Source organism: Leopardus geoffroyi, chromosome B3 (genome assembly GCF_018350155.1).
Source record: "Leopardus geoffroyi isolate Oge1 chromosome B3, O.geoffroyi_Oge1_pat1.0, whole genome shotgun sequence".
Taxonomy (NCBI): Eukaryota; Metazoa; Chordata; class Mammalia; order Carnivora; family Felidae; genus Leopardus; species Leopardus geoffroyi.
In genome coordinates this window covers 146,494,023-146,521,003 of record NC_059337.1, presented here as the reverse complement: position 1 = coordinate 146,521,003, position 26,981 = coordinate 146,494,023, and the positions used below count along the sequence as shown (strand labels likewise).

General features: G+C 69.9%; 1 protein-coding gene across 2 annotated transcripts; it reads right to left on the bottom strand.

The window, feature by feature from the left end:
• CEP170B (centrosomal protein 170B) lies at window positions 1–26,981 on the bottom strand. 2 transcript variants are annotated; one of them, XM_045452175.1, is made up of 19 exons: window positions 26,892–26,981; window positions 23,474–23,605; window positions 16,818–16,907; window positions 14,288–14,366; window positions 13,410–13,468; window positions 12,201–12,339; window positions 11,454–11,558; window positions 10,848–11,330; window positions 9,889–10,610; window positions 9,626–9,796; window positions 9,027–9,117; window positions 7,149–8,831; window positions 5,829–6,063; window positions 3,350–3,509; window positions 2,905–3,048; window positions 2,680–2,768; window positions 2,271–2,364; window positions 2,095–2,146; window positions 1–1,922 (listed from the first exon to the last, which is right to left on the bottom strand). In XM_045452175.1, the coding sequence occupies exons 2-19, from the start codon at window positions 23,576–23,578 to the stop codon at window positions 1,687–1,689; spliced, it is 4,737 nt and encodes a 1,578-aa protein (XP_045308131.1). In that variant the 5' UTR covers window positions 23,579–23,605; window positions 26,892–26,981; the 3' UTR covers window positions 1–1,686. The 2 variants fall into 2 exon arrangements, with proteins under 2 accessions (XP_045308131.1, XP_045308130.1); XM_045452174.1 differs by lacking the exon at window positions 26,892–26,981 and adding an exon at window positions 26,134–26,316.

Here is a 26,981-nt window from a genome sequence, read left to right as displayed (position 1 = left end):
CCATGTGATAGAATGATTTATTAGAACAAATTCCATGACAACTCATATAAAATAATCGTTTTCCGAAAGACAGCCGTAAGACCACCTGAGGACAGACAGACAGAAGTACCTCCAAGAAGTCAGACCAATAAGTTACCGATCCCGAGTCGAAGGCTGGAAGGGGGAGGAACGGGAATTTGTGAATAAAAAAAAGCGTACAACGATCACTGAGGGTGGGTGTGGATGGAGAACGGCCACTGTTTGCTTCCAGGGGACGGGCTGCGGGCGGCTGTGCGGGGCATGCAGGAGACAGGGGCCGGCACCTCCTCTGTGTGGACCAGCAGGCTCGAGGGGCGGGGTCCTGGCAGGGACCCCGCCACCACTCACACACAGAAACGGGGGGGGGGGGGGCGTACAGGACCCATGCACACGAGTCCACATCAGCTAAATGTAAACACGGACACACACGTCACCCATGGGGCCCGGACTCACACCCACTGGCCTCCGGGCCCCGTCCCGCAACCGCCACTCACACAGGCGCCAGGCAGGGTGCACGGCGACCCCGCGCCAAGGCGGCCAGGGTGGGCCAGCCCCGCCCCCACCTGCCACAGCCCGCGGGCTCTTTGGCTTAGAGGCTCCAGAAACGGGCCCCCCTGGGGGGCGTGCTCTGCCCCCCCCCCCCGGCGTGTTCCCAGCTGAAAGAACCCTGAGAAGGCAAACTGTCCCTGGGGGGGAGGGGGGGGGGTCTCTCCCTGCTCTCCCCGCCCCGCCCCTGCACCGGGACCGGAGCACAGCAGCCTGCGGGGCCCCGAGCCAGACACCCAGGTAATGCCCACAGCATCAGGGAGGACGGGGCTGAGGGTGGGGGAGGGCGGGCGGCCCGGGGAGGCTCTGGTTTCCAGCCACTTGGGTCTAGTGCTCACCACCCCCCCCACCCCCACCCGGCCTAGAACCGCAGGAAGCCGAGTGCGGCCGGCGTCCCGAGCTGGGACCTACCGCCCTGCAGTGTGGACACGTGCCTGGGCTGGACGGGAGCACGGGCGCGTGTCTAGCATGCGTGTGTGCCCGTGTGCACGGCCGGCGTGGCAGCAGCCACACACTCGGTGGGCTTGGCAGTTGCGTTGGCACCAAAGAAGTGGGGTTCCCGCCCCGAACGTCTCCGCGGGCCACGTCCCCGCCCCAGGCCACTGGGCCGCAGAGCTGCCCGTGAGGGCCCCGGCCGGGTGCGCCCCGGCCTCCGGTCCCGGGGCACCGCCAGCCCCTCCCGGCTCTGTGTTTGGCACTGAATGGCACCCCCTGGCCCAGCCACGGCCGGCGCCCGGGGCCTCCGACAGAACAGCAGTCCCCGGCGCCAGAGGCGGGGGAGGGGCCTCCCGGGCCCAGGGAGCCGCTGCGATGGCACAGACGACTCTTTCCTCAGAAGCTAAAGACAAAAAGGACAGCGTGGAGAGGAGGCAGGGGACACACCTGTGACGCGGGCCTCGGCGGTGGCCGCAACGGGAGCCGGGCCGGGCCGGCCCGTCCAGCTGGGGTGCTGCTGGGAGCTAGGGAGGGGCCCGGGGAACCGAGGCCCCTGCCCAGGGGTTATGGCACGTGCGGGGGGCTCCGCGTGAACCGTCCGCAGCCGGGAAGGGCCGCAGTGGCGGGTAAAGGGGGCTGGCGGCACCGGCCCCGGGGGCACAGGGGGACCGCCGCGGCCCCCACCACCTAGATCAGGAACCTCTCCGCGTCAGGGAGGAAGTCGGGGAGGAAGGCGGGGTCCGGGAGGCCGGGGGACCCGCAGTTCGCCCGCGGCGGGCAGCTCCTCAGAGGCAGGGCCAAGGGGGGCGACGCTGGGCTCTGGGCGGCCGGCCGGCCTTTCCCAAGCTGGGCCGAGCCCACAGCGCCCCGGTTTCCGGTCAGCAGGTCCAGATTCCCGCTGGGGTCCACGATGGCGTTGATGACTGCGGGGGCGGGAGCGTTAGGCCAGCCCAAGGGTCCCACCCCAGGGCCTCCCAGCCGGCTAACGGTGGGCAGTGCATCTGGTCTCCCGCCAAGGACCCTGCGTGGGGGTGGGGGGCAGCAGCACCAGTGTGGGTCCCCCCCCACCGCCCGCCCGCGTCTGGCCACACCCACCTTCCAGCTGCTTCTGTACGCGCCTCAGTTCTTTCAGGATGGAGCTGATTTCCTGGAAGCGAGCGAGCAGGGGGAGATGGGACGGGACCGCCAAGGGGTCGCCTCTCCCCCAGGTCTGTGGCCAGAGCCCCCCACTCCCTGGAGCCAGGTGGCCGGGGGACGGGGCCGGCGCCCACCTTGTTGGACGTCTTCAGGATGGGCACCTCGTTCTCCGAGTTGATCCTGGCTTCCAGCTCCTCCCAGGCACGCCCTGTGTTCTGAAAGAGGATCCTGCCGCCCAGGGGTGGGAGCGGGACGGGCAGAGGACAGTGAGGACCGAAGCCTAGACCCACAGGCTCCCAGGCCACCCCACCCACCACGCCCCTCCCGTGCCCGAGGGGAAACTGAGGCCCGGAGGAGGGCCTGGGCCTGGCTGGTGCCAGAGCCCCCGTCCCCGCCTCACGTAGGGAGGGCTGGGGGTCGCCCTGGGGGCTCTGGCTGCCACAAGCTCGGGGCCCGGTGGCCGGGGGCCAGGTGTGTGTGTGTGTGGCTGACACGTGCGTGTGTGTGTCCGAGGGGCCCGTGGAGCCCGCTGGCCCTACTCACTTCATCTTCTCGGCCAGGTGCTCCGTGTTCTCTCGGATGGCGTGGGACAGCTGGGACACGGGGTTGAGCATCAGGTTGTCAAAGATCACCTGCGAGGACCAGGTGTCAGTGTGGTGCCCGGGAGCCCTGGGCACACCCCACCCCTGGCCAGAGGGACCCCTGTGTGCAGCCAGGCCAGCTGTCTGTAGGGGAGGGAGGCGGGGCGGGGGGGGGGGGGGCGCCTGCCTCCTCACGGTTCCAAGGCCGCATCTTGTTGGCGAGGGGGTCCTCACAGCGGTCGTTCATATTCTGGTCCAAGTCCCGAGAGCTCAGGGGGCCAGGTGGCACCTTCTGGAAGTTGAGGCTGGCCTCAGGGATTCGTTGCACCAGCTGCAGACAGGGCAGGGCTGCGTCAGCGCACCTCGGGGGCCGCCCGCCAGCAGGTGCGGGCACTCGCGCCTCCCTGCTACGACAGCGAGGAGACGGCCGACCCCACGCCCTGGGCGCTCAGGGCTCCTGGACGCCCCTGCCCCCAAGGCAGCTGTTCGGGGAGCCGAGCGGAGGACGCACAGCCTTGGTGACTGTCCGCCCTCTGCCAAGGTGTGCCAGAAGCTGCCGCAAGGCGGGGGGAGGCCGGACACGGCCTACCCGGACCTCACGGCTCGGGGAGCGGGGGCGGGGCTGGGCTCACCTCCTCACGGGCAGAGATGGTTGAGGCAGGGGTGCTGGGCACGTTGCTGAGGGAGGGGCTACGGGCGGGCCCCGGTGAGCCCAACGAGTCGCCGTCCCCAGCCACGTCATGGATCTCCCGGGCCAGGATGGCCACGTCCTTCACTAGCGTCTGGCTCAGCCTGCGGGAGCAGGGAAGAAGGCAGGTGCCGTGGGGTCCTCCGGGCTGGGGGCCGGTGTTGGGAGGTCGAGGAGCAGGAGGCTGACAGAACCCGGTGCCCGTCCCCAGGCAGACCTCCCCCTCTCAGGTGCAGGCAGGAGCCCCTCCCAAGGGACAAGTGCCGGTGAGGGGCAGGCGGCCCGCAGCCTGGCCCAGACTGTGCCCCAGCGGTCATCGGCAACGTCAGAGCTGGCAGGGCCCCGTCCGGAGGCTCAAGGCTCCAGTGCCCCCTGAGGGGTGGCCGGAGCTGGGCCGGGCAGGGCCAGGTGGGAAGGGCTCCAGAGGGAGCCACACACACCCTCTCCTCCTCCGGCCACCAGGGCCGGGCATCAGGGCTGCCACAGAACGTGTGGCCACACGAGCCCTCCTCCGCAGGCAGGGACACCAAGGTGGGGGAGCGGTCACAGACCACGATCAGAATCGGGCAAAGGCTGACAGAGGCAGGCAGAGACCGGGCACCTGCCCGCAGGGGAGGCAGGGAGGCCGAGGGAGGCTAAGCCCCCAGCATCAGCCTGGCCTCACCCACGCCCTGCACAGGCGATGACGTGCGTCCCCTCGAGCCCCCGGGGACCGGGGACGGCTTCTGCCCCTACTGCCTGCGAGGTCCCCAGGCCCAGCCTGCAGCCTCTGTGCCCTGTCCCCGAAGCTCATCGGGTTCCACAGCCAGCAGATCCTGTGCCGCCGGAGCCCCCGGCCCAGGCTTGAGGCACTGGAGCCCCTTGTCACTGTCCGCCACCATCCCCCCTCACCGCAGGGGCACAAGGCCCACCCCGCCCAGCTTCCTCTCCACGTCAATACCTGCGGTCACCCCAGGGACAGGGACGGGGCTTCCAAGCCCACCGAGGACCAGGTCTCCGCCCTCGGCGGTCTCAGCACCACCCAGGGCACCTCCCAGCCGGCCCCCAGGGCCCATCCACTCCCTGCCTGGCGGGGCCGCCCGAGCCCAGCCCCCAGAAATGCTAGTCACAGCTGGAGGAAACCATCCTGGCCGGCCCCTCCCTCCCCGGCAAGGCTGACCTAGGTCCCCTCAAGATGAGGCTCCCCCGACTGCGCCCCCCACCCTCCCTACGTCCAGAAAACACAGAAGAAGCCCCTCAAATTCACAACAGCACCAAACCAGCTTGTGCTCCTGCCTCAGGGCCCGACCCCCCCCGCCCCCCGTGCTGCGTGTCCCTGCCTCAGTGCCCGACTCCCCCCCGCCCCGCATGCCCAACTCAGTGCCCGACTCCCCCCCTGCCCCGTGTACCCCTGCCTCAGTGCCCGACTCCCCCACCACCCCACGTGCCCCTGCCTCAGTGCCCGACTACCCCCCCGCCCCACGTGCCCCTGCCTCAGTGCCTGCGGCCCCCCCCACCCCGCATGCCCCTGCCTCAGTGCCCGACTCCCCCCCCCGCCCCACGTGCCCCTGCCTCAGTGCCTGCGGCCCCCCCCACCCCGCATGCCCCTGCCTCAGGGCCCAACCCTCCCCCCCCAACCCCCCGCGCTGCGTGTCCCTGCCTCAGTGCCCGACTCCTCCCCACCCCGCATGCCCCCCCCAGACCCGTCTCCTCTCTCTGGCCCCCAGTACATCGGATGCTCAAGCTTGCTCACTCTGGAAGCAGAGGCCTCCAAAGCCCCCAGGGGCCCTCCACTCCCCGTCCTCTCTCCTCTGCACCCTGCTCGCCTGCCTCCTCCAGGTGAAATATCTCCTTCCAGAACCCTCACTCACCACCCCAGCGCACAGGCACCGCCCCCTCCCCCAGTGTCTTGGGCGCTCGATTCCTGGTCCCCTTCTCTCCATGCCTGGCAGGTCCTCTCTGCTCCGCCTCGAGTCTCCACAGCCTCCGTCACCAGCCCTGTGTCTCCATGCCCACATGGGCTGTTCTCCGGGGAACCACCTGCCTCTGGTCACCTCTTTCTAGGAGCCTCACGGGCTCAAGCTTAGCATCCTCAGCACCAAACACTCACCGTTAGCCCAGGCCCAGGCCCCTGCCCTGCCGTGAGCCCTGCAGTGCTCAGCCAACGGCCGCTCCCCAGCACCCCCCACCCCACGTCTGCACTGTCCTTCCCAGCACCCGGCCAGAGGTGACCCGGCAAATGACCACACAAGAGAGCTCATCTTTAACAACCACGGCAGAGTCCTTCCTCAGCCCGGAGATCCCACACCCGCCCACCCGTCCACACGCGATCATCCGCGAACCATCCGTCCGACAAGCGTCCGTGGAGCCCGTCTGGGAAGAGAGCCCGAAGCCCAGGCCTGCCCTGCCAGGGCGGGGGGGCGCCCTCTGCATGGACGGCTCACCTGGCAATCTCCGCGATCTCTGCCGTCTGCACGATAAAACCGTAGGGGTCGGGATCCTCCTCCTCCTCGTCGTCCGTGTCCCGGAGGCCGGGGGCCCGGGGTCGGGTCCGGCCGGAGCTGCCGGCCCGTGGGGTCTGCGTGGCTGCCGAGGTGCGGGCGCGTGCGTGTTTGGGGGAGCCGTACTCCTCCTCGGACGTGGACGTGCAGTCTGAGCCCTGCTGCCTTCGGCGTGTGCCTGGGTGCGAGCATTCGTTCCAGGAGCGAGAACAGAACAGAGCAGCACTCAGCACGCTGCGGCAGCCCAGGCCCCTCTGGGCGAGGGCCCGGCACCGCGGGACAGGCCGCCGCCGGCCGGCCGAGAAGCCGACGGGGGGCAGGCAGCCCGGCGCCCCCACGGCTGGAGCTGATCGGCCCCGGGCAACTGCACGTCCCATGGGGAGGTCAGCGCCCTTAGCGGCAGGAAACGGGACCCACGGAGACCCCGAATCAGGGCGAAACTCTCCACGTGGATCAGCCCCAGCCCCTCCCTGGTCTCAGACCTGACTCCCCACAGCGGCGGCAAACACACTCAGAGGGAAAACACGGGGACGGGCAGTGGGTCCCCGACCCCGGACCACACTGCCCCTGCTTCTTCCTCCAGTGGAGCCCGGCCCTCGGCACCCCTTGCCCCCAGCGGGGGTGGAGGCCCCCATGGCCGCCCCCCCCCCGCCACCCCCCCCTGCCCGGGACCAGAAAGCAGGGGCGCCCTGCTTCTGCAGCTGTGGGAGGCACAGGAGCTTCGAGGAGCTGGGCCAGAGAGCCCACCCTTCAGTTCGCTCAGGGGACGGGCTCCCCAGCGGGCAAGACATCGGGCCACCCCCGGGCAGGAGACCAGCGCCAGCCGCCACGGCCCCGTCTGTCCTCGCCGTGCATGCGCACAGACCGCGGGCGGCCCGGGGCCTCTGCCCAGGGGTGCGTGGGAGACGGACACGGCCCTCCCCCGCCGCAGGCTTTGTAGGGCGTCCAGGGAAGACACCCTCCCCGGGCCCCGGGGCACGGCTCGGGCCTCTGCCTGTACCTTGTGAGCCGGATGCCAGCCCAGAGCGCCAGGGAAGAGCGAGCAGCCTGGCCCGCTGTCCACAGCCATATGGGCCCAACCCGGGGTCAGCGAGAGCCCCGCCCCCCTGCGGCCTGGGCCTCCCGCGGCACTTGCGCGTGTCTGTGGAGACACGCCTGCTTGCGGGAGCGGGGGCTCCCCGCGGGCTGGAACCGGGACCCCGCAGCCCTGCGTCAGGCCAGCACAGGAACCCACCGCCCAGGCCGGCTGCCCCCGGCACTCACTGGGTGAGGAGTATCGGGCGCTGCCCGGGCGGGCCCTGCTGAAGGGCTGGCGGGGCACCGTGGTGGAACTGGCGGCCTTCCTGGCAGCGGCCCGCGCCTCGGCCATGACGGGCTTGCGGCCAGCGCAGTACAGCTCGACGCTGCGGCCGGAGAAGCCGGCCCGGGCGGGGGCCGCCTCCGAGTCGCCGGGCCCCGTGAAGGACCCGGCCCGCTTCCGCGGCATGGCCAGGATGTCCAGGCGTGACAACTTCTTGGCCTGCTCGGCAGCCGGCCGGCCCACCGGCTCCAGGTTGGCTGGGGGTCCCCGTTCCCCGTCTGCAGCCTCCGTGTCCGAGGCATCCCCCAGCCGGGCCCGCCTCAGCCGGGAGGCCCGCGTGGGCCGGGGGGTGGACAGGCTGTTGGAGCGGGTCAGCACCTGCTGTGCCTTCTGGGAGCCCGTGGGGCCTCGGCCCGGCTCCTCCCGGGTGGCTGGAGACGGCGGTGGGGCCGCAGGCTTCCGGCGAGGCCCTGGCCGCCCTGCCCCGCTGGCCGCGGGGGGCTCGTGGTCACAGGTGACCGTGTCCGTGCCAGGCGGGTGGGCCGGGCCCGAGCCTCGTTCTTCATCAGGCCAGTCCGAGGGCACCCGGGGCCCAGGGCCACGCCGCGCAGCCACGCGCCTCGCGTCGGTAGGGCCCGGCGGGCGACGTTTCTCTGACAGCCGGTCCCGGGCGCTGTTCAAGGAGACGGTCCCCGGGTCCTGTGTTGCCGGCGGGGACGGCGGCTTGTCCTTCTGCAGCCCCGTGGGCTGGGCGCCGGTCGGGCTGGGCCCGTTCTTACCGCTGAGCAAGCTCACAGTGCTAGCCGTGTCCACGTCAGAGTCCCCGGACAGGGAGTCGTCCGGCGGCCCGGGGGCACCGCCCATCTGGCCCTCGGCCTCGTCCGTGGGCTTGGAAAGCAGTCGGGCCTCCAGGGCTGCCAGGGCCGTCTCCGTCTCCTTCAGAATCAGGTGGGTGTCCTGAGGGTGGAGGTCCGTGCGTGAGGCCCGGGCCGCGGCCAGGTCCTGCAGGAGGGGGTGGCTGGAGATGTGTGGAAGCTGGCCAGGCGCCGGGGGGCCAACGGCCGGCTCCTTGCTGAAGCTCTCCTGCCGCACCAAGGCCGGGGCAGAGCCCTCGGGCTCCGGGGACCGCCCTGTCCGCAGCTGGATGACCATCCTCCCGCTGGTGCTTACGTAGACGCCGTCCCTCACCAGGGGGCTGGCCTGGGCCACCCGTCCTGGGCCCTCCGCCTCCCCCGGAGCCACAGACGGTTTCCTGGGGAAGGCCGCCTCCCCGTTCTGGTCCCCAATGAAGAAAGAGGTGGGGGCTGGCTCCCCGGGGGCCCTTGGCGAGCGCCGGCCCTTCGTCCACGCAGGGCCCTCCTGGGGGCTCCTGCGTCTCTCCTCACACGGGGCCCCGCCCAGCTCGGAGCCCCGCCCACCATCCGACCCACTGGCATCGCTGAGGCTGTCGGGCTCCAAGTCCTCCTGGCCCAAGAGGCAGCTGGCCTGCTCACTGCCCGGCTCCGGAGGCCCGGGGCCGCTCCTCCTGGTGGCCTCAAGGCCCCCAGGGCTGTCTGCCCTGTCGCCGGGCAGCTGTGGGAGTAGCCGTCGCTGGCGCACGGGCAGAGCCCCCTCGAGCTCCCCGGCTCTGCGCCCAGGGCCCTCCTCTGCAAAGACAGGGGCGACCTGGTTGGAGTGGCCACACGCCTGTAGGCCCTCAGGAGCGCCGGAAGCCCGGCCTTCCTCCAGACAGCCGGCGCGCACGTGCACCCGAGTGTCCAGCACGAGGGCCTGAGGCCACCCCTTCCCCCCTCCCCCTCCCCCTCCGTCCCCCACCCCTCTGCTGGGCCGGAACCACTTACCTGCCAGGCCTGGGTCTGAGTAGCTATCAGCCAGGCTGGCCCAGCGGGACACCCACTTCTGACCCCCGGGGGAGCCCGGCACCGTGAGGCCCTGCAGAGCGAAGGGCAAGCTGTGTCCGCAGCAAGGAGGGGCGGGGGCAGCGGGGCAGCTCCCCCCTCACCTGGCCCAAACGCGCCATCCCTGCACCTGCGGCACATTCCTCCGTCAGAGGCAGCCAGGCGACCCCTCGCGCTCCCCTGGGCTTGTGGGAGCCCCACGCAACTGCCAACGTAACTACCTGGTCCGAGCCCAGTTTGGCAGCCCGGAGGTCAGCAGCTGTGACTCAGGCCAGCCCTGCCCGTGGGCACAGGCGTACCCAGGGGCCCCACCCGACTCAGAGCCCCAGGGCCTGCCCTTGAGCCCTCCACACAGGGGCCCCCGCCCAGCCGCCAGGCGGGCCACTCACGGGAGGTTCCACCCGGCCTCGCAGAGGGGCTGGAACGCGGCGCAGGCCAGGCCACAACCCTCGAGTGCGTACAGGACCCGAGGGCGGGGCCCCAGCCTGGCTGCCATCCTCCCTCGCCCGGCCCCTCCCCGGAGCACTGTGTGTCCCACATACCTGGAGCCCCCCTTGGGGGTCTACGCCCACTGGCCGGGAGGCAAACTCCTGCAGGAGGGCCATGCGCTGGGCCACCCCGTCACCGGCCGCGTCTCTGTCCCCTCGGATGACCGGACGAAAGGTGGCCGAGGACACCCTGGAGAGCTCAGGAGACTCAAGTACCCCAAAGACCTGCCGGGAGGCACGGCCAGGCCCGGGTCAGCGCCAGCCCACCGACCGCCCGTCCCCTCCCGGCCGGGCCCCCACGCCCCGGCCGTGCAGACCTGGTCGATCATCTGGCGGGCCTCCTCCACCTCCGGATCCTGCACGTCCGTCTCGATGGTGTAAGTCCCCGCGTCGCTCAGGCTGTCGTCCTCGTCCTGCTTCCGAGCCTTGGTCAGCTGGGGGTCAGCGGGGGGCGGCGGCGGGGTCGCAGGGGCCACGGGGCTGGCCCCACGGGGGGTCTCAGGGGCAGGCGACTCTGGGGATGCCTTGTCAGGGCCGGGCCGGGCGGCAGGGGAGCCGTCCCACGGGCACTGAGCCATGAAGTCCTGGGCCAGACGGGAACGGCGCCCCACACTGCCAAAGGGCCGCGGGGAGGCCCGGGGGGCGGGCGAGGACCCCCCCAGCCGCTCCTCTGTCCTCTCCCGCTTGAGCGAGCTGGCCCGCTGTGGCCCCGAGCTGCCGCCCGTCCCCCGCGCCGGGGCCGGGGCCGGGGCGCCGGGGCGGTCCCTGTCGGCCGGCCCGGGGCCTCGGCGCTTGTCAGCCTTGGGGTCCCCAGCAGGGGTGTGCGTGAAAGACTGGGAGCGCTTCTTGCGGGGCGCGTCCTGGTCGAAGAACTCGATGACGAAGGCCTGCTGGTTGTGCAGCAGCTCCTGGGGGTCCCGCTTCAGCTGCCTCTGCAGCCGCACCTGCGCCCCGCCGCCCTCCGCGGGGACCCCGGCCGCCGCCGCCTTGGCCGTGGGGTCCTCCGAGTCGCTCTGTGTGCCGTCCTCGTGCTTGTGGCCTGGGAGTGGGGGATCCCCAGCTGTCACAGGTGCTTGGGGACACAGCGCCCCACACCCCGCCCCACACGGCCGAGACGAGCAGCCGAAACGCGCTGGACGGCCCCGAGCGCGAGGCGAGTCCAACACAATCGCCTGCACACGGGACATCAACCAACCTGACCGGGGCGCCCCCAGGGAGGCGAGGGGGCCGCGGGGCGGTCCCGGGGCCCGTGGTGGGCCAGCCGGTCGGCACTCACCCTTGAGGGTGCGGGTGTGCACGGGCAGGTCACTCTTGGTGCTGTGGCGGTCGTCACCGGGGCCGGCCCGGCACAGCAGGCTGGGGTCATTGTGCACCAGCCAATCGGCCACCTTGGTCTCCGCGGAGACGGCCTCCGCAGGCGTGGCCTCCCTGCCAGGCGGCCTCCTCTGGCGCAGGGAGAACTTGGTGACGTGGTCCTTGATCTTAACCTTGCCGGGGCTGCCGTCATCAAACTCGATGGTGAAGGAGGCGTGGCTCTGTACCACGGGGGCCGCACCGGCCACGCCGGGCTCCACGTCCTTGGTGGGGGCCTCCTGCACCGGCGCCTCGGGGGGCCGTGGCGGCGGGGCCTCCTTCGTGGGGATCTCGAAGTAACTGGGCTCCCGCCTGAACGCGTAGCTGGGAGGCTCCGCTGCAGCCCGGAAGCCGGCCATTGTCCCGGCCAGCTCCCTGTCCTGCTGCGACGGCTCCTTGGGCCGCTCTACGTCGGTGGGGGGAGAAAACACGTCCTTGGGGCTGCAGGGTAGCATCCTCACCCCACCCGTGTCTGCCAAGACGGCCGTCTCCCCCAGAGCAGGCACCTCCGGGGGTTCCGGGGACCCACCTGGGTCGGGCTCCTCCGGGCGCCGGTCCTCACACGGACTGTCGCCCTCATCCTCGCCCCACCAGGAGGGCTGTCCGTACAGAGGGGTCCGGTAGGCTGCTGCCTCTGCAGAGGGAGGACAGTCCCACCCCGAGTCACTGTGGCGCCGACACAGACAAGGAGGGAGACCCGGAGCCGGGGGAGACACCGGCCTCTGGAGGGGTCCCGGCATCAGCTCCCGTCTCAGACCTGCGGCTGCCCAGGACCCTGCCTTAACTGCTTCAACGTGACCGCTCTGAGCCCTGTTCTGCTTCCGCAGTGGGGGACAGTCGCAGGAAGTCCAGGACACTGGCTTCCCCCAGCCCCGCCCGGGCCTCCCTGAGGGGCAGGCACCCCCTCCAGCCCAGCTCCGGGCTCCCCAGGGCCTGCCTGTCAGAAGGTCAGGAGGACAGGAGTCCATACCCAGGGACAGTCTCTCCGAGGCTCTGGAAGTGACTCAGGCCACAAAGGGGGCCCTGAAGGCTGAGCCCACTACAGACTGACCGGACCACAAGGGGCACGGGGGGTGCAGTGTACCCAGGTGGGCGTGGGTGGGGGACACACAGGTGCCTGAGCTCACACAGAGCAGGTCTGTGCCATGGCTGCTGCTGGTGGAGTGGGCCCAGGAGGCTGGGAGATGGGGCAAGGGTCCGTGCTGGGAGGGGAGGGTCATCCGGATGGGGCAGACCCGTGGGGGGGGGCGGCCTGTGCGCCTCGGGGCTTCCCTACCTGCTCCCGGCCTCCGGTCCACCCTCTCCGGCCTGGGGCTCGAGGACTCGCAGTAGGGGGTGTGCTGGGGCAGTGCCTCGCCCTTCCTGGGTGCCGGGCTCTTGACGCTCACCTGCAGCTGGCTAGTGTACTTCTCGTGCTGCGGGCAGCGAGGCGGGGATGAGGGGGTGAGGGGGTGAGGGTGGGGTCCAGCTCTGGAGATGCCCAGGGCAGCCTGCCTCCCTCTGAGTCCAGAGGGGGCAGGAACTGGCCCCACGCACGAGCTCTCCTTACCGAACCCCATGGAATTGACAGCCTGAGGTGGAAACCGGGGGTCCTTGCCCAAGCCTGGGGGGTCCTCGAGACCAGGAAGCTTCCAGGAAGGGGGTGGGGGAGGCAGGGGCGGGCGGCAATCATCAGAGGTGACACCCCGCCCAGGATCCACCAGAGAGAGGGGAGGGATGGGCCCCAGGGCACAGGAGGTGGGGAGCAGCGGTCTACCCCAAGAGACCGTGCACGTGAATGTTGGTTTGCACACGTGCGTCTGTGTACGTCTGTGTGAGTGCGTGTGTGCGTGCCGGGCTCCCCTGGTCGAGCCCTGCGGTTGTAGAAGTCGGCCTCACGCTGGCCGGTGACTCCAGGCAGGCTGCCCACATGCCCGGTGCTGCCCACAGCTCACTCCAAAGATGGGGCTAGGGCTAGTCTCCCCCACACGGAGCTCCTGGGTAAAGCTATGGGCAGGGTCCCCCAAGTCAGGGCTCCAAGACTCCCACACAAACGAGCAAGGGGAGAGGACATGGCCGGCCTGCCATGGCCCCCCACCCGGGCCCCTCAAGCCCTGACCGAGAGTACCCCAGGACCCCCTACAGGGCTGTCCCCAAATACTGACCGCTCCTGCCTGTTCCTGGCCACCACCTGCGGTAGACCGCTTGGGGTCCTCCCTGGTACCCAGGATGCCTCTTGGCGCCCCCCCCCCCCCCAGCTGGTACAGGCACACAGCAGCCCCCTCTCCATGCCCAGCACCCGCAGCTGCATCAGCCTCGGGGGAGTGACCGTCTTCCCCACCCGCTAGACTGGCCAGTCTGGCAGGACAGGCCCCACCAGGCTGGGCTGACTCATGGCACCAGCACCAGGCCACGGGAGCCAAGAGGCTGAGGGTGCTGGCCCGGGAGAGCTGTGGGGCGCAGGGGCCTTGTGGGAGGAGCCCCTGGGCTGCGCGCCGGCACTGACCCTGAGCGCCTCCTCGGGGACCCGGTGCTGCACACGCTCCAGCACGTACATGTTGGAATGTGGCAGCGAGTTAAGGCAAACCCAGAGCAGAGGAGCCAGGATAAGGGCGCAGGGCAGCGGGGGAGCAGACAGCCCAGAGGAGAGGCGTGTGCTGCCCCCCAACAGCCGCTTGTGCACCAGGCCCGTGCCCACGCTGCACCAACGACCTGAGTGCCAGGCTGCCCAATCAGAGACGCAGGACACAGCCCGTTCCGGAACCCAGCACACCCCTCCCCCCGCCCACCACTAGGGCCATGAACATGCCCTCTACACGCCCCCCACAAAGGGCAGGGTGGGCAGGTGATGCGCCCAGGAGCCAGGCCACACAGTTGGCTCCTGGCTCCCATCCCAGACCACCCCTCGGCCCTGGCCTCCCTATGTTCTAGAGGTGGGGAGGGGAGGGCTCAGCCAGGGGCTGTGTCCATACCCCCGGGGGGGTACGCCCACACAAGCGCAGGCTGCAGTGGGCAGAGGAGAAGACAGGGTGGGCTCCAGCTGCGTGCGGGTCCCCAGAGCAACCAGGCTGCTCAGGGCGGAGGCCCAGCCCTCACTCACACATGCTCTGAGCACAGAACGCCACGCCTGGTCAGCCCCCGGTTTGCCCCTGGGTCCCAGGTCGGCGCACTGGTTCCTGGAGCCCTGTGTCAGCTCAGACCAGGAGGTGGGAAGCAGTTCCCGGAGACCGGGGCCTCCGTCTGGGGAAGAGCGGGTACAGGCCAGGCCGGAGCCCAGGCTGATGGCCGTGGGCCGTGAGCACAGAGCAGCTGTGCCCACTGGGGCCCCTACCACTTCCAGGGCGACCTGGGCCAGAAGGAGGGGACATGGCCCGGAAAGGATATCATAGCCGAACCGGATGACGTCGTGGAGCTTCAGAGTGACGTACTTCTGGTCCGGGATGCGCACGTCGTTCACGAACGTCTGCAGAGGAAGCAGGTGGCAGGGCCCGGTCAGCGGCAAGCAGGACAACAACTCAGGAGTCTGCTCCTTCCGCACTGCTCTGGGCCGGGCACTGGCCCTCTGACACATGTGCACCCAGCCTCAACCCTGAAGGGACCCCCGGACAGGCAGCCGCTGAAGGACCGGCGTCACCTGGACTCCCAGGACCCTCAGGCAGCCCCATAGTGTCCTTGGCAGTGGCCACCTGGCGGGGCTGGTCTGGTTGTGCAAAGCCACCCGCTCCTGGAACCCTCTTCCCCCACCCAGGGACTTCTAATTGTCTGGTCGCCGGATACCACGCCGTGGCCAGATGAGTGGGAGAGCCCCGCACACCCTGAGGGCCCCTGGGTGACAGAGGGACGACAGATGTGGGGGCCAGAGTCTGGTAGGAGCAACACGAGGCCTGGAGGACGCGGTACAGGGCGGAGGCGGGCAGAGCAGGCCCGAGAGGGCTCCATGTGCACACTTTGTATGCGGAGGAGGAGTCCTCAGCCCCGAGCAGGGAGCGGAGGACGCACGGCTGGCAGGGGGGCAGCCGGGAGGCTCTGCAGACACACCCTGCCCGCCCGTGTCCTTGGCTGCGCTCGGTGTCACGCGGGCAGGCAAGAGCTGGCCCCAACTACACGGACATCCCAGGCCTTTGAGGATGGGGGAGCACCAACCAGGCCAGCGGCCCCAGGGACCCTCTCAGCACCGCATGGTCCGGGGGTCGGCGTCTCGGTGCGGCCCACGTGGGCGGAGGGAGTGCTCACCCCCCTTGCAGCCCCATCCGGGTAGGGCCAAGAGAAGAGGGGCTCGGGGGCCCCAGAACCCTGGACAGAAGTGCTGGGTGGGAGGCGGTCCGGGGTGCCCAGCACTCGCCAGCCGGAGGCTACCGTGGGACCCCTGACTCAGGATGGAGGGCAGGCTGCACGAGCTGGAGGGACAGGGTGAGAGGCCCCTGGGGCAGGCAGAAACAACACACCCAGACACTGGACCCAGACGGACACTGGACCCTGGACAGAGCCTTTACCGGACCCCTCCCTGCTGCGCCCTGCTCACGAGAGGCCACGTGGCCCCCGGGACAGGGTGTCTCAGTGGACACCTGAGCAGACCCACTTCCAGCCTGCAGGTGGTCCAAGGCCTCCACTGCCCACCCTAGGGCTCCTTTCCCCAGAACAGCCCTGCCCAGGAGAGGAGGCCATGGGGCCACAGCACCTGCGTGTGGCTTCCTCCCCACCGGAGCAGGAGTTTCAGGAGGAGGCCAGGTGGGGACAGAGCAGAGGGATGTGGTCACCGAGGGGAAGTGACCACAAGGGGTGGCAGGGGGGGTGGGCTGAGGGTGGGGGCGTGAGGCCAGGGGAGAGGGGCGGGGCCAACACAGGGGGAGGTCATGAAGAGCCAAGGCCGAGGGATAGGCCATGATGGGGGGTGGGGCAGGTAAGAGGGGTGCTGCCACCAGGAGGAGGGGTCATGAGAGGGCTTGATCATCACAAAGGGACGGTGGGGCCAGCAGAGGTAGGGGTCCTGAAGAGGGGTGGGGCCAGCAGAGTCAGAGGGGGTGGAGCCAACACAGGAGGAGGGATCATGAAGAGGTGGGAGGGCAGCACTGACAGAGGGGTCCTGAAGTGGGAAGGGCCAGCACAGAAGAAAGGGTCATGAAGAAGGGCGGAGCCAGCACAGAGGGAGGGGTCATGAAGGGGGAGGGGTCATGAGGGGGGGAGGGGTGGGGGCAGCTCAGAGGGAGGGGTCGTGAAGGGGGAGGGGAGGGGGCAGCTTAGAGGGAGGGGTCATGAAGGGGGAGGGGTCATGAGGGGGGGAGGGGTGGGGGCAGCTCAGAGGGAGGGGTCGTGAAGGGGGAGGGGTGGGCAGCTTAGAGGGAGGGGTTATGAAGGGGGAGGGGTCATGAGGGGGGGAGGGGTGGGGGCAGCTCAGAGGGAAGGGTCATGAAGGGGGAGGGGTCATGAGGGGGGAGGGGTGGGGGCAGCTCAGAGGGAGGGGTCGTGAAGGGGGAGGGGAGGGGGCAGCTTAGAGGGAGGGGTTATGAAGGGGGAGGGGTCATGAGGGGGTGAGGGGTGGGGACAGCTCAGAGGGTGGGGTCGTGAAGGGAGAGGGGTGGGGGCAGCTCAGAGGGAGGGGTCGTGAACGGGGAGGGGAGGGGGCAGGTCAGAGGAAGAGGTTGTGAAGGGGGAGGGGAGGGGGCAGCTCAGAGGGAGGGGTCGTGAAGGGGGAGGGGCCGTGAAGGGGGAGGGGTGGGCAGCTCAGAGGGAGGGGTTATGAGGGGGGAGGGGAGGGGGCAGCTCAGAGGGAGGGGTCGTGAAGGGGGAGGGGCCGTGAAGGGGGGGGTGGGCAGCTCAGAGGGAGGGGTTATGAGGGGGGAGGGGAGGGGGGAGTCAGAGGGAGGGGTCGTGAAGGGGGAGGGGCGAGGCAGCTCAGAGGGCCCCTAGCACTCACCCCGTTCAGGCTGCCCAAGTCCTTCACCCAGTGTTCGTCCCTGTCCTGGTCGTAGTTGATGACGGCATGCTGCTTGTCCACGCTGCGGGACTGGGGACATACAGACTGCCCTCAGCCCACCTTCCCGGTTAGGTGAGGGCCGCGGAGGCAGAGGAACCCCCAGTGGGAGCCCCATCCTCTCCCACCCCCCCCCCACCACCACCAAACCGACACCAGCCACCTGGGCCTCGGAGCCCCCGAGGCCCCACCCACGCCCCCATCTTGAGTGCGTGTGTCCCAGAAAGCCCACCCGGCCTGACTCCACTAGCTGTCCCAGCCACGGGAGCAGGCCACAGGGAATTGCCGAGGGGCCAAGGCCGGGTCCTCCCGCCCCCTGCTGCCCCCTCCCACCCCCGGGGGCCCTGCCCCCATCCCCAAGGCTGCCCCTGCGTCAGCCGGGGGGAGGGCTGGGAACCCCCCGGTCATCTGGCACATGCTGCTGTTCACCCCCAAGGGCAGTTGGGGGCGGGCAGAGCCCACAGAGAGGATGGACGGGTGGGGGCGCTCAGGGAGAGGCCTCCCCCCACTCCCAGTCAGCCCCACAGGGGCCCGTGCAGCCTCTGCCAATGAGGGTCACACACAGACACTGTGCGTGTATGTGCCCTCACGCACGGGGCTCACACCCGGCCACACAGGTGCACACGTACATCAGTGCTCCCACACCGAGCGCTTCTAACCTTTCCCTGGTCGCCACCCCCTCAGGACCCCTCCGAGGATGGTCACCCAGCCCCTCCCCCAGCCACGAGGCCTGCGGTCCTGGCACAAGGCACCCGGCCACTGCCCACCCCACCCCCACCCTGCCGGAGGCCCTGGGCGGCCGGGCGGCCCCGGCATCCCTCTCTCGCCACCTGAGGAGACCCAGGCCTGGGACCAGCCCCCCGAGAGGCCAGCAGAACCGGCCAACCTAGGAGGTGTCCAGACTACCTGGATGGCAGTATACGGCCCCGTGCACCTGCCGGGCAGTGCCTCCACAAGACACCCGGACCTATCTGCAAGGGCACGGGATGGCCCCTGGCCCAGGACCCGAGTGCCCGTGTGACTATGCCACTCGGGGGTCGTCAGCTCTCACGGGTGAGTGCCCAGACCTTCCCTCCCCGAGACAGCCGGACCCACAGAGCCCACTTCCTCTCCGACATCCTCCACCTGCTCAGCCCCTCTGGCACCACCAGGCTGGGGCCCAGCACCTCCCACAGACTAGAAGCCCCTAGGGCAGGGCCTCCTGCCTCACCCAGAGACCCAAGGGCACAGCAAGGTGCGGGTGGGGGTGGACACGGGTTCTGGCCCCGCTCTGCCCTGCCCAGGTCACTCTGCAGATGGGCCGAATGCTCTGGAGAACAGGCCGTAGTGGGTGGGCGGGGCCCCAGCAGCAGCCTCCAGCCCTGCCTGCCCATCAGAGGCCCCATGCGGCCAGACCCACAAGGCTGCTGCTGCAGTGGGGGGTCTGGGGGGGGAGAGGCATGAGGAGGGGAGGGGGCGCAGGCCACGGGCCTCCGGTCCTCTGGAAGGAGGAAGCAGGGCTGCAGGGGCGATCCAGAGGGCAGAGCAGCCTGTGGGGCCGTCCCAGCACTGCCGAGGGGGCCAGGGAGGCAGGGGTCAGCCCTGCTGCGAGCATGTGCCCTGGTCAGCCCCCGGGACCGAGACTGCTGAGGCTCCCGGTGCCAACACACCTGCCTCCCACAGCAGCGGGCCTCTGACCGGGTGAGTCTAACCTTGAAACCCACGCCTCACCCCCCAGGCCTCACCTCTGCCCCCATCCTGGATCCCTCATCCAAAGTGGGCACCCACGCCAGCCAGGTCCTGGCCACCCCGGCCGCAGCCTCCTCCCTGGATGCTGGGCACCACCTCCTCCATCAGACTCTCCTGCTGGTCCCCGACGCAGGCCCGCCCAGCACTCACCCACCCCCACAGCCGGCCCTAGAGACCCTCCACGGCAGCCCCCCACTGGCCCTGGCCTGGGCCTCCCCCACCTGGCACGGGGCTTGCTGGGGGACACTGGCGCTCCCTCACCTGGGCCTCAGGCCCCTGGCTGCAGGTGGGGTTGACAAGGACAGCAGCTCTCTGGGGGACCTGAGTGCTCAGCCCGCCTCGCCTCGGGCCGGGTAACCGTCCCTCGCGAGTCTGCTGTCACAGTGCCGAGAGCCCAGCCTGGTGGCGGAGAGAGCTAGTGCTGCTGGGGGTCTGGGGGCTTGCCTCCACCCGCGCCCTCTCCCAAGCTCAGCCCAGGGCTCCAGGACAGGCCAGCTGCCCGCCTCTGCCCTGCCCGACACTCTGGGTGCCAAAGGAACCCCCCCCCCCACCGCCTGTGGAAAGTGAGCCTGGAGCCGGGCCTCGCCCTCTTTGCAGCCAGGCAGCAGATTTTGGGGGGGGGGGGGGCAGCTGCAGGCCCGGGAAGAGCCCTGGGAAGGGGCATGCCGCGGGGCTCTTGCCAGCTCCATACCAGGAGCTGGTGCCACACGGGGCTGCCCCGAGGCAGCAGCAAGGGCACGCTGTCCCTCAGGGTTGGAGACCCCTTTGCCAAGGAATAACCCCACTGGAGGGGCTTCTGGGCTGACCCCCCAGCCTGAACAACTCTCTTCCCTCCCCAAGCCTCACACCCCCACTCCTGGACACGTCCCTGGCTACCTTCTGGGCGGCTCAAGCCCAAACCTGACTCCTCCCTCCCTGCCCACGGCCCCACAGCCTCCCCCAGGAACGCCACCAGCTGAGGGTCCACCTGTTCCCGCCCTACCTGTTCCCGCCATACCCTCTTGCCCCCAGGCACCCACTGGCCTTCCTCCCCAACCCGTCCCCTCCGCAGCCACCTTCCTCCTATCCTCTCAGCCCCCATCGGTCCTGCCGTCTTTCTTCTGTAGAAACTTCCCGGGGCTCCCGACCAGCCGGAGAGGAAAGGCTGGTCTTGTCCCGTGAGCCGAAGGCCCCGGAGGCCTCTCCGAACCTTCCTCTCCCTGCCCTGCCCCAGCCAGCCCTCTGGCTCCTTGCTTGCCACAGTGCCCTCATCTGCACCCACGGCCAGGGCTGCCCCATCCAGTCCCCAGGCCTGCCCTCCACTCCCAGCCAGGGCTCTGGCACCAGGACCGACGGGGAGCAGGCAGAGGGACCTCCAGAAGCCTCCCTCCCGGCCCTGACACCCCAAGCCCGAAGCAGACCCCAATTACACCACACTCAGGTGCTCAGAGGCTGGGCGTCCACCATGGGAGGGGGAGGCAGCCCCTGGACCCCCCCAGACGCCCTGTGGAAAGCAGCCTCGGCACGCACTAGCAAAACGGCCCTGAAAAGCTCCAACCGTTTCGAGCTTTGGGAAAAGGTCTAGCGACACTTACTTTAAAAGAAATAAAGACGTGCTTCCAGACTCTGTGTCTGACTCCCGCACGGGAGGAAGCCCCGCCCGGCCAGGCTGACCCTGGTAGCGGCCAAACCCCGGGGCTCCGGACACGCCCTCCCGCCAGCCCACAAGCGCCCACAGCGGACGGCTCGTCCGCCCGCCCGGGGCTGTGGTTTCCGAGGAAGGATCTGAGCGGACAAATCCCAACAGGCTGCGACCGGGCAAACTGGGCGGAAGCGGGGACGACACCTATCCACGGGCACACGCGTGCCTGTTACGGCCACGGGTGCACCCGCCCAGGCCCCCACGAGTGTGCCCGGCCCTCCTGGGGGCAGGAGCCACGGCAGCCTGACCTGGGCCCGCGTCCACACTCACGTCTGTGTTACTTAACACACCCTGGAGGGGCACCAGCTCTGGGCCAGGCTTGCACGGCATGGACACGGTGGCGAGCCGCCCGCGGGGCTGCTGGAGGACACGGGGTGGCACGTGGCCAGGTGGCCGTCTCTGCCTCCGGAACGCTCTCTCCCCACGTCCTCTGCCCCCGGGGGCCAAGCCACAGCCCCTCCTGCCTGGTCTGTGGCACAAGCCTCCCGGACAGCCCCGTGCTCCCCGGCCTCCTCCCTCTGCCCCGTACAGCAGCCCCAGCTGCCTGGCACCCCTGCCAGCCCTCCACGCCTCTCCTCCTCCTGGGTGCTCAGCTCCACGGTCCCCATCCTGTCCCCAGGGCCACCTCTTTTGGGCCTCTCCCCTGGGGACTCACCTGGTCCCGCTTACATGTGTGTGGCCGGCCCCACCCCTGGAGCGCTGACCCGGGCGGGGCGGGGGGGGGGGGGGGGGGGGGAGGGGAGGGGCGGGCAGGGTCTCTGTGTGGCCGTCCCAGCGCCAGGACAGGACGGTGCTCCATCACAACTGTTGAGCCACAAATGTGGGAAGGAAGACGAGGACAGTGCAGAGGGAAAGCCCGGGCCCTCCGGGCGCATGAGGCAGGGAGCGGGTGAGGAGGGGCTGGCTGGTGAGGATAAGCAGGTGAGGGCACCCGAGGAGAGGTCCCGGACAGCCAGGGCAGGTGTAGGGCGAGGCTGGGCCCAGTGTGCCTGTCCCTGAACCTGGGTGAAGTGGCAGTGGCACCTGCGGTGGCCCAAAGCACAGGTGAGAGAGGGGAGGTCAGGGCTGGTCCCTGGACCACTGACGGGGACCCTGGTTGGGACCCCGGTGGAGGGGAGGACGGTGGGTTTGCTCAGTAGCACACAGCTTGGGCTGCCTCTGTGATGTCCAAGCAGGCTATGAACACAGGGGGCTCGAGGCTGGGGGCGGGACACGTCGGGACACCATGTGAATCATCTGAGCATGGGTGTGGACAGGACCCCAGGGAGGTGCAAGCTGTGGCCATCCCAGCATGCTCAGGGTCCGGGCAGAGAGGGAGGCTGCAGGGGCGGACGGCAGCCCCGCACCCCCTCTATGCCTGCGTGAGCTCCTGGAGCCTCAGTTTCCCCATGTGCCAGAGGACAGCCGGGGGAGAAACACAGGAACAGCCAGGCCGGGGGCTGGCCCCCACGAAGGGCCGAGAAGCCCTCACTGCTCCTGGCCGGCTCAGGGCTCCACCACGGACTCACCAGAACTAGGGACTGGACCCCAAACCCTGCGATTAGCCTGACCCCCGCCCCCTGACCCAGAAGCCTCTCCACCAACACCTGGGGAAAGAAGCAAGCAGAGTGAGGGTCCGATGCAGGGGGGACAGAGCCAGGCAGTGGGCAGAAAGAACGCCCACAGAGGCCCCCTGTCAGGCACTGCCTCCTCCAAGAGGCCCTCCCGGCCACCCTAGGGAGACCGGCAGAACCATCCACATGCTACACAGGCGCACAGCACCTTGCCAGGGGTCAGGGACAAATGCGGTGACCCCGAAGCCAGCACACGTTCGGATCTGCCTCCCATGACAGAGAGCAGGGGTCACATCCCACGATACCACCCGGGGGGAGCAGCGGCCACATCCAGACCCACGCGGGCCATCCCGGAGGCCCGGACGCACCCACAGCTGCTGCCTGCCTCGTGGGGACCCAGTGCCGTGAGCGCTCTTTATACTTGTAAGCAGTTTCTAAAGGTCAAGACCCCTTCGTGACCTGTGGGAACCATACGAGATTGATGCTTCAATGCCCATAAGGAACGTCCTCCTGGTCCAGCCGCGTCAGCTGGATTACCACCGCCAGGCTGCCGCATCCGGATCCCGGCAAAGCGGAGTAGCTGCCATGGGGACGTGCGGCCCGGAAGGCCCCCAACAGACCCCCAGGGCTTTACAGAAGACACGTGCCCCCCCTGTACAGAGTCACCGACTCGGTCCCTCCGGCATCCACAGGCGTGAAGAGAAATACGGAGACGGACTGTTCCGGATTAAAGACACTTAAGAGGCCCAGCAACAGACATGATGTGGGAACTTCGCTGGTCTGAGGTCAGGCAAGTCAGAGGACCTCGGGGAGAAGCCCGGGTGTCCAGACCCGGATGGGGTCTGCCCTCGGGAGAGGGAGACACACACGTGCTGCCCACGTGAATGTGCACGTGGCTGGGAGCCCCGGCCCCACGCGTCCTGGGGAACGGGTAGCAGCAGCCAGGTTTGCACAAGGAACCAGGGCCGTGCGGGCAGTGCACCGCACCCAGGACACCTCTCCTTCCCAGAGTCCCACCGCGGGTGGCATGGGGCTTGAGGGGCTGGGGGGCAGGGGCCCATGGGCCACAAGGGGCCGGGGCCGCGGGGAGCCTGACTCCGTCGCACCCATGAGGGCAGGGAAAAGGACACCAGAACTGGGGTGAACCCTACAGGGTCGTCCACCTCCCTTCCCTCCTCGTTCCCAAATGGCCAGATGCGTGAGCCCCACAGAAGCCAAACTCGGACTCTGAAACCCAGGGCCCGAGAAATTCCTGACCGTCGAGTGCCCGGTACCCTGACTCCACCGGCCTCTTCTACCCCAGAAAGGCCCCTTCCCCACCCTAGGGTGCCTCAACGGGCTGCCCTGGACAGCTCTCATGGTCCGAGCTGGCCCCGCGGCTCCCCACTCGGCTCATGGCCCAGGCGGGGCCCCCGGACAAGAATATGGACATATCCACTCTGCAGCACCTTCCAAAGGTGGGTCCCTGACACCTTAAGAACCTGATAGAAGCCTAAGCAACTTCCGGTCAGAAAGCGCCAATGCGCAGGCGCAGGAACCGGCCCTGTGCACACGCTCAGGCCCTGATGCGCCCAGCCGTGTGTGTGGTGCCCTCCGGCCCCGCCCCTCGGCCCCGCCCCGGAGGCGCCCCCACTCACCTGCAGCATAAGCTCACACTCATCACGCCCCACGAAGATGAGCTCTCGCGGGAGCCGGTGGCGGGTGCCGCCGCTGCTCACCAGGAACCAGGAGGTGACGCTCATCTTGGCGCAGGCAAGGCCCGTCTGGCCCTGAGGGGAAGGAGTCATTAGGGCAGGCGTCCCTCCCTGCACCCCCGCTCCAGGGCATGCGCTCTGAACCAGGGGATCTGCTTCCCCGGCTGAGGGCAGGAGGGCCCAGTGGAGACAGCTGAAGACAGGAGTCCTGAGCCGTCAATACAGCGATCACCTCGAGGAGACGGAACACTTTGGGGGCAGAGGCCTCCACGCAGGCCAGCGCCAGGTGGCCAAGGAATCAGGTGACCCCTCCAGTGCCCAGGAGGGGGGTGCTTTGGTGCCCAAGGTCCTGGGGGCATCGGTGGAGGACGGGTGTGAGGGGCTGTTATGGTCAAGATGAGCAGGGAAGCGAAGGCAGGTGGACGGGCAGAGTGGGGACAACCTGAGTGGCAACAAGGGCCAGTGTCACCCCGAGACCAGGCCCTGGGGCAGCCGGAGGCCCCCATGCAGCCAGCATGCACACGCCGTCACACGGAGCCCGCTCGGCGCGGGGCCCCAGAGCCGAGCTGCGCCATCACAGCAGCACAGGCACTTGGGCCCCAAACACACACACGCTCATGGGACACACGTGTGCACATGGGCCACACCACACCTGGAACACCGCCTACAAGCGCCCTGGCCCCTCTTCTCTGCACAGACACTGCTGAAGCACGCACACACACACACTGGGGCAAGTGGCATCATAAGGGCCACCGCGTGCCGAGCGCTGTCCTGGACTGTGAGCAGCTGTGCCCTGCATCGGGGGCTCTCTCCAGCTGGGCAGGCCGCAGCAAGGCTGAAAGGCTCTGAGGAAGTGTGAGTGTCCCAGAGGAAGAACAGGCAGGGGGAGGGGAGTGAGGGTGTCTGGGAAGGCGCCCTGGAAAGCTGACATGTAACACCAGGAGGTGGATGTGCACGTCCCAGGCAGAGGGACAACCAGTGCAGAGACGTGGGGGTCGTAAGGCCTGCGGCTGGAGCCAAAAGCTGGTTCCAGGACACGCTTCACCTCTGGGGGGCTCAGCGCAAAACCCAAGTGTTGTAGTCTTGTCCAGAAGTCATGAAGGATTTCCAGTCAGTGAGAGCAGAGCACGGGCCCGGTTGGCGCCTGTGTGGCCAGCCCTGGAGGTCCCAAGGCCGCGATGTGACTCACAGGACACAGCACGGACGAGAGGTTGGGCAGACCAGGGTGAGGCGACCGGGAAGGGAGAGGAAGGTGCCGCCACCCTGGTGGAAGCAGAGGGGGTCCCCAGGCCCTGTCCCTTTGCTACCCGCACCCAGAGGCCCAGGTCTCAGCTCCCTTCTGGGCAGACAGTGAGCAAGGCCAGTACCAGCACATGCCAGTCCGGGAAGGCCCGAGTGGCCATGTGTCCCAACGCATACCCTCATGACACCTGAGGCAAGCAGGTGGGAAGCCGTGGGAAAATCCAGCCCAGAAGGCAGCTCCAGTCCGCCAGAACCCCCTCCCCGGGGCCTCGGGCGCTCCCTGAGAGTCCAGCCAGAGGGGCAGGAGACGGAGGCCAAGGGGGTGGGGACCTGTGGAGGCCTCCCTCATTAGGGCAGCTGGGGGAGGGGACAAGGCTTTCTCTGGGAAAGCCCCCGCCCCATCATTGCCCTTCCCAGCCCCCACATCCCACACTCTTGCATCACCTGCTAAGGTCTCCAAAAGGCAGCGACCCCACCCAGAGGAGGCCACAGCCTCGACTTAACAGCAAAGGGAGGCCAGGCCCCCAGAGCCTGGTTTTGCGGCTGTTCCAGAGCCCACCCAACCCTGCCACCACCAGCCCATCCGGAAAGGGCTCAGGCCAGGGGAGCCGTGGACGTTCCCAAACAGCCTGCGGCTGGTTCGGGGCTGGGCTGGCCACCGTTGCTAGGAGGGAGAATAATAAACACCCCAAACTTGTCCCCCCGGCCGCCCCAGCCAGAAAAGCCACCCGCCAGGAGGTGAGGAGGAAGGTGGAGCCGCCCGGGGGCAGGGGCTGGGAGCGGCCGGGGCTGGGAACGGGAAAGGATGGGGGCAGGGGCCGGGAGCCGGCCGGGACTGCGAACGGGAAAGGATGGGGGCAGGGGCCGGGAGCGGCAGGGGCTGGGGCGGGCGGGCGGCTGGAAGGAGCAGACGGAACGGAGGCCGGGGACAGGCCGGGAGAGGAGGCAGGGACCGCGGAGAGACGGCGGCGACACGGGAAACGAGGAGGAGGGAGGGACCGCGGGAGGAGAGACCAGGCCGGGCGGCGGCCGGGCCCGGAGGGGGAGGGACAGGCGCCTTCTGAATCAGCGCTCTCCGGGGCGGCCATGGCCGAGCCGGTGCCTGGGCGGGGACCCCGGCGCCCAGGCCTGCGCGCCCCTCTCCAGGCCGCGTAGACGCGCGCCGGGCGCCCCTCCCGGCCTGGCGCAGCCCTGGGCCGCCTCCGCGGCGGCGGGGACCGGCCCGGCCAGGTGTGCCCGCGGCCGCCGTCCCCACGCCTTTGTCCCGCCCGGAGGGGACCTGCCCCCCGGCCCCCCGCCCCCTTCCATCCCCGCGCGGCGCCGCAGGCGCAGGTGCGGGCGCAGGGAGGCCCCGGGCTTACCTGCGGCTCGGCCCCGGCGCGGCCCCGGCCCTCCCGCCCGCACCTGCCGGCCGAGCGCTGGGCGGGGCCGCCGCCTAGGACATGCCCGGCGCGGCCCGCACGCTCGCGGCAGCCCCGGCCGAGCCCACGGGCGGAGCGGCGGCCCCGCGGCCTGGCGCGCGGGTCCCTGACGTCTGCGGGCGCGCGCCCCGCCCCGCGCCCGGGCCCCGCCCCCTCCCGCCCCGCGCCCGGGCCCCGCCCCGCCCCCGCCCCGCCCCCGGAAATCCAGGTTAGGGCGGGCCCCCGTGCCAGGTGAACGCCGCCCTCGCCCCTCGCGCGCTCCCCTCCGCGTCTCCGCGCCCCCCGCAGACCCCTCCCGTCTCCGTCTGCGTCCCGGCCCCCCGCGCCCGCCCACCCTGCCCGCAGACGCCTTCCCCTCCCGGTGTCCGCCCCGCCCCGGCCTCGGCTGGGGGACCTGCCCCCGCGTGCCCGGCGGACCCTGGGGCCGGGAGCAGCCCGCAGTCCTGGCCCTGGGCCCGCGGCTTAACGCTTCACCGCGCTCCGGGAGCCCTCCCAGCCCCTAACCTTTAGCCCCGCCCGCCCAAATGCGGGTGGAGCCTGGGGGGAGGGGAAGGGAGTCCCCGAGGCCCGCCGGGCCCTCCCGCCCGCGCCCCCGGCGCCCAGGCGCGGGGCGTTCCGGGCTGGGCTGGGGGCGGGGGTCGTGGGCGTCGGCTGGGGGCCGAGGGGCGGGTGCGTCCGGGCGCTCGGGAGGTGCTCACCGCTCCCGGGGTCGGGGCCCACGGGCCGCTGGGCTCGGTGCTGGGCGTTACCGCAGAGGCGTCGTGGCCCGGGAGCTGGGAGACGGGGGA

Excerpts from the sequence above, each read along its gene's own strand:
- CEP170B (XM_045452175.1), bottom strand. The coding sequence starts at position 23,578 with ATGAGCGTCACCTCCTGGTTCCTGGTGAGCAGCGGCGGCACCCGCCAC. Across the intron at positions 12,340-13,409 it reads TCCCCGAGGAGGCGCTCAGG|CACGAGAAGTACACTAGCCA; the intron begins GTCAGTGCCGGC and ends CGCTGCCCGCAG. Across the intron at positions 11,331-11,453 it reads CCCGGAGGAGCCCGACCCAG|AGCGGCCCAAGGAGCCGTCG; the intron begins GTGGGTCCCCGG and ends CCACCGACGTAG.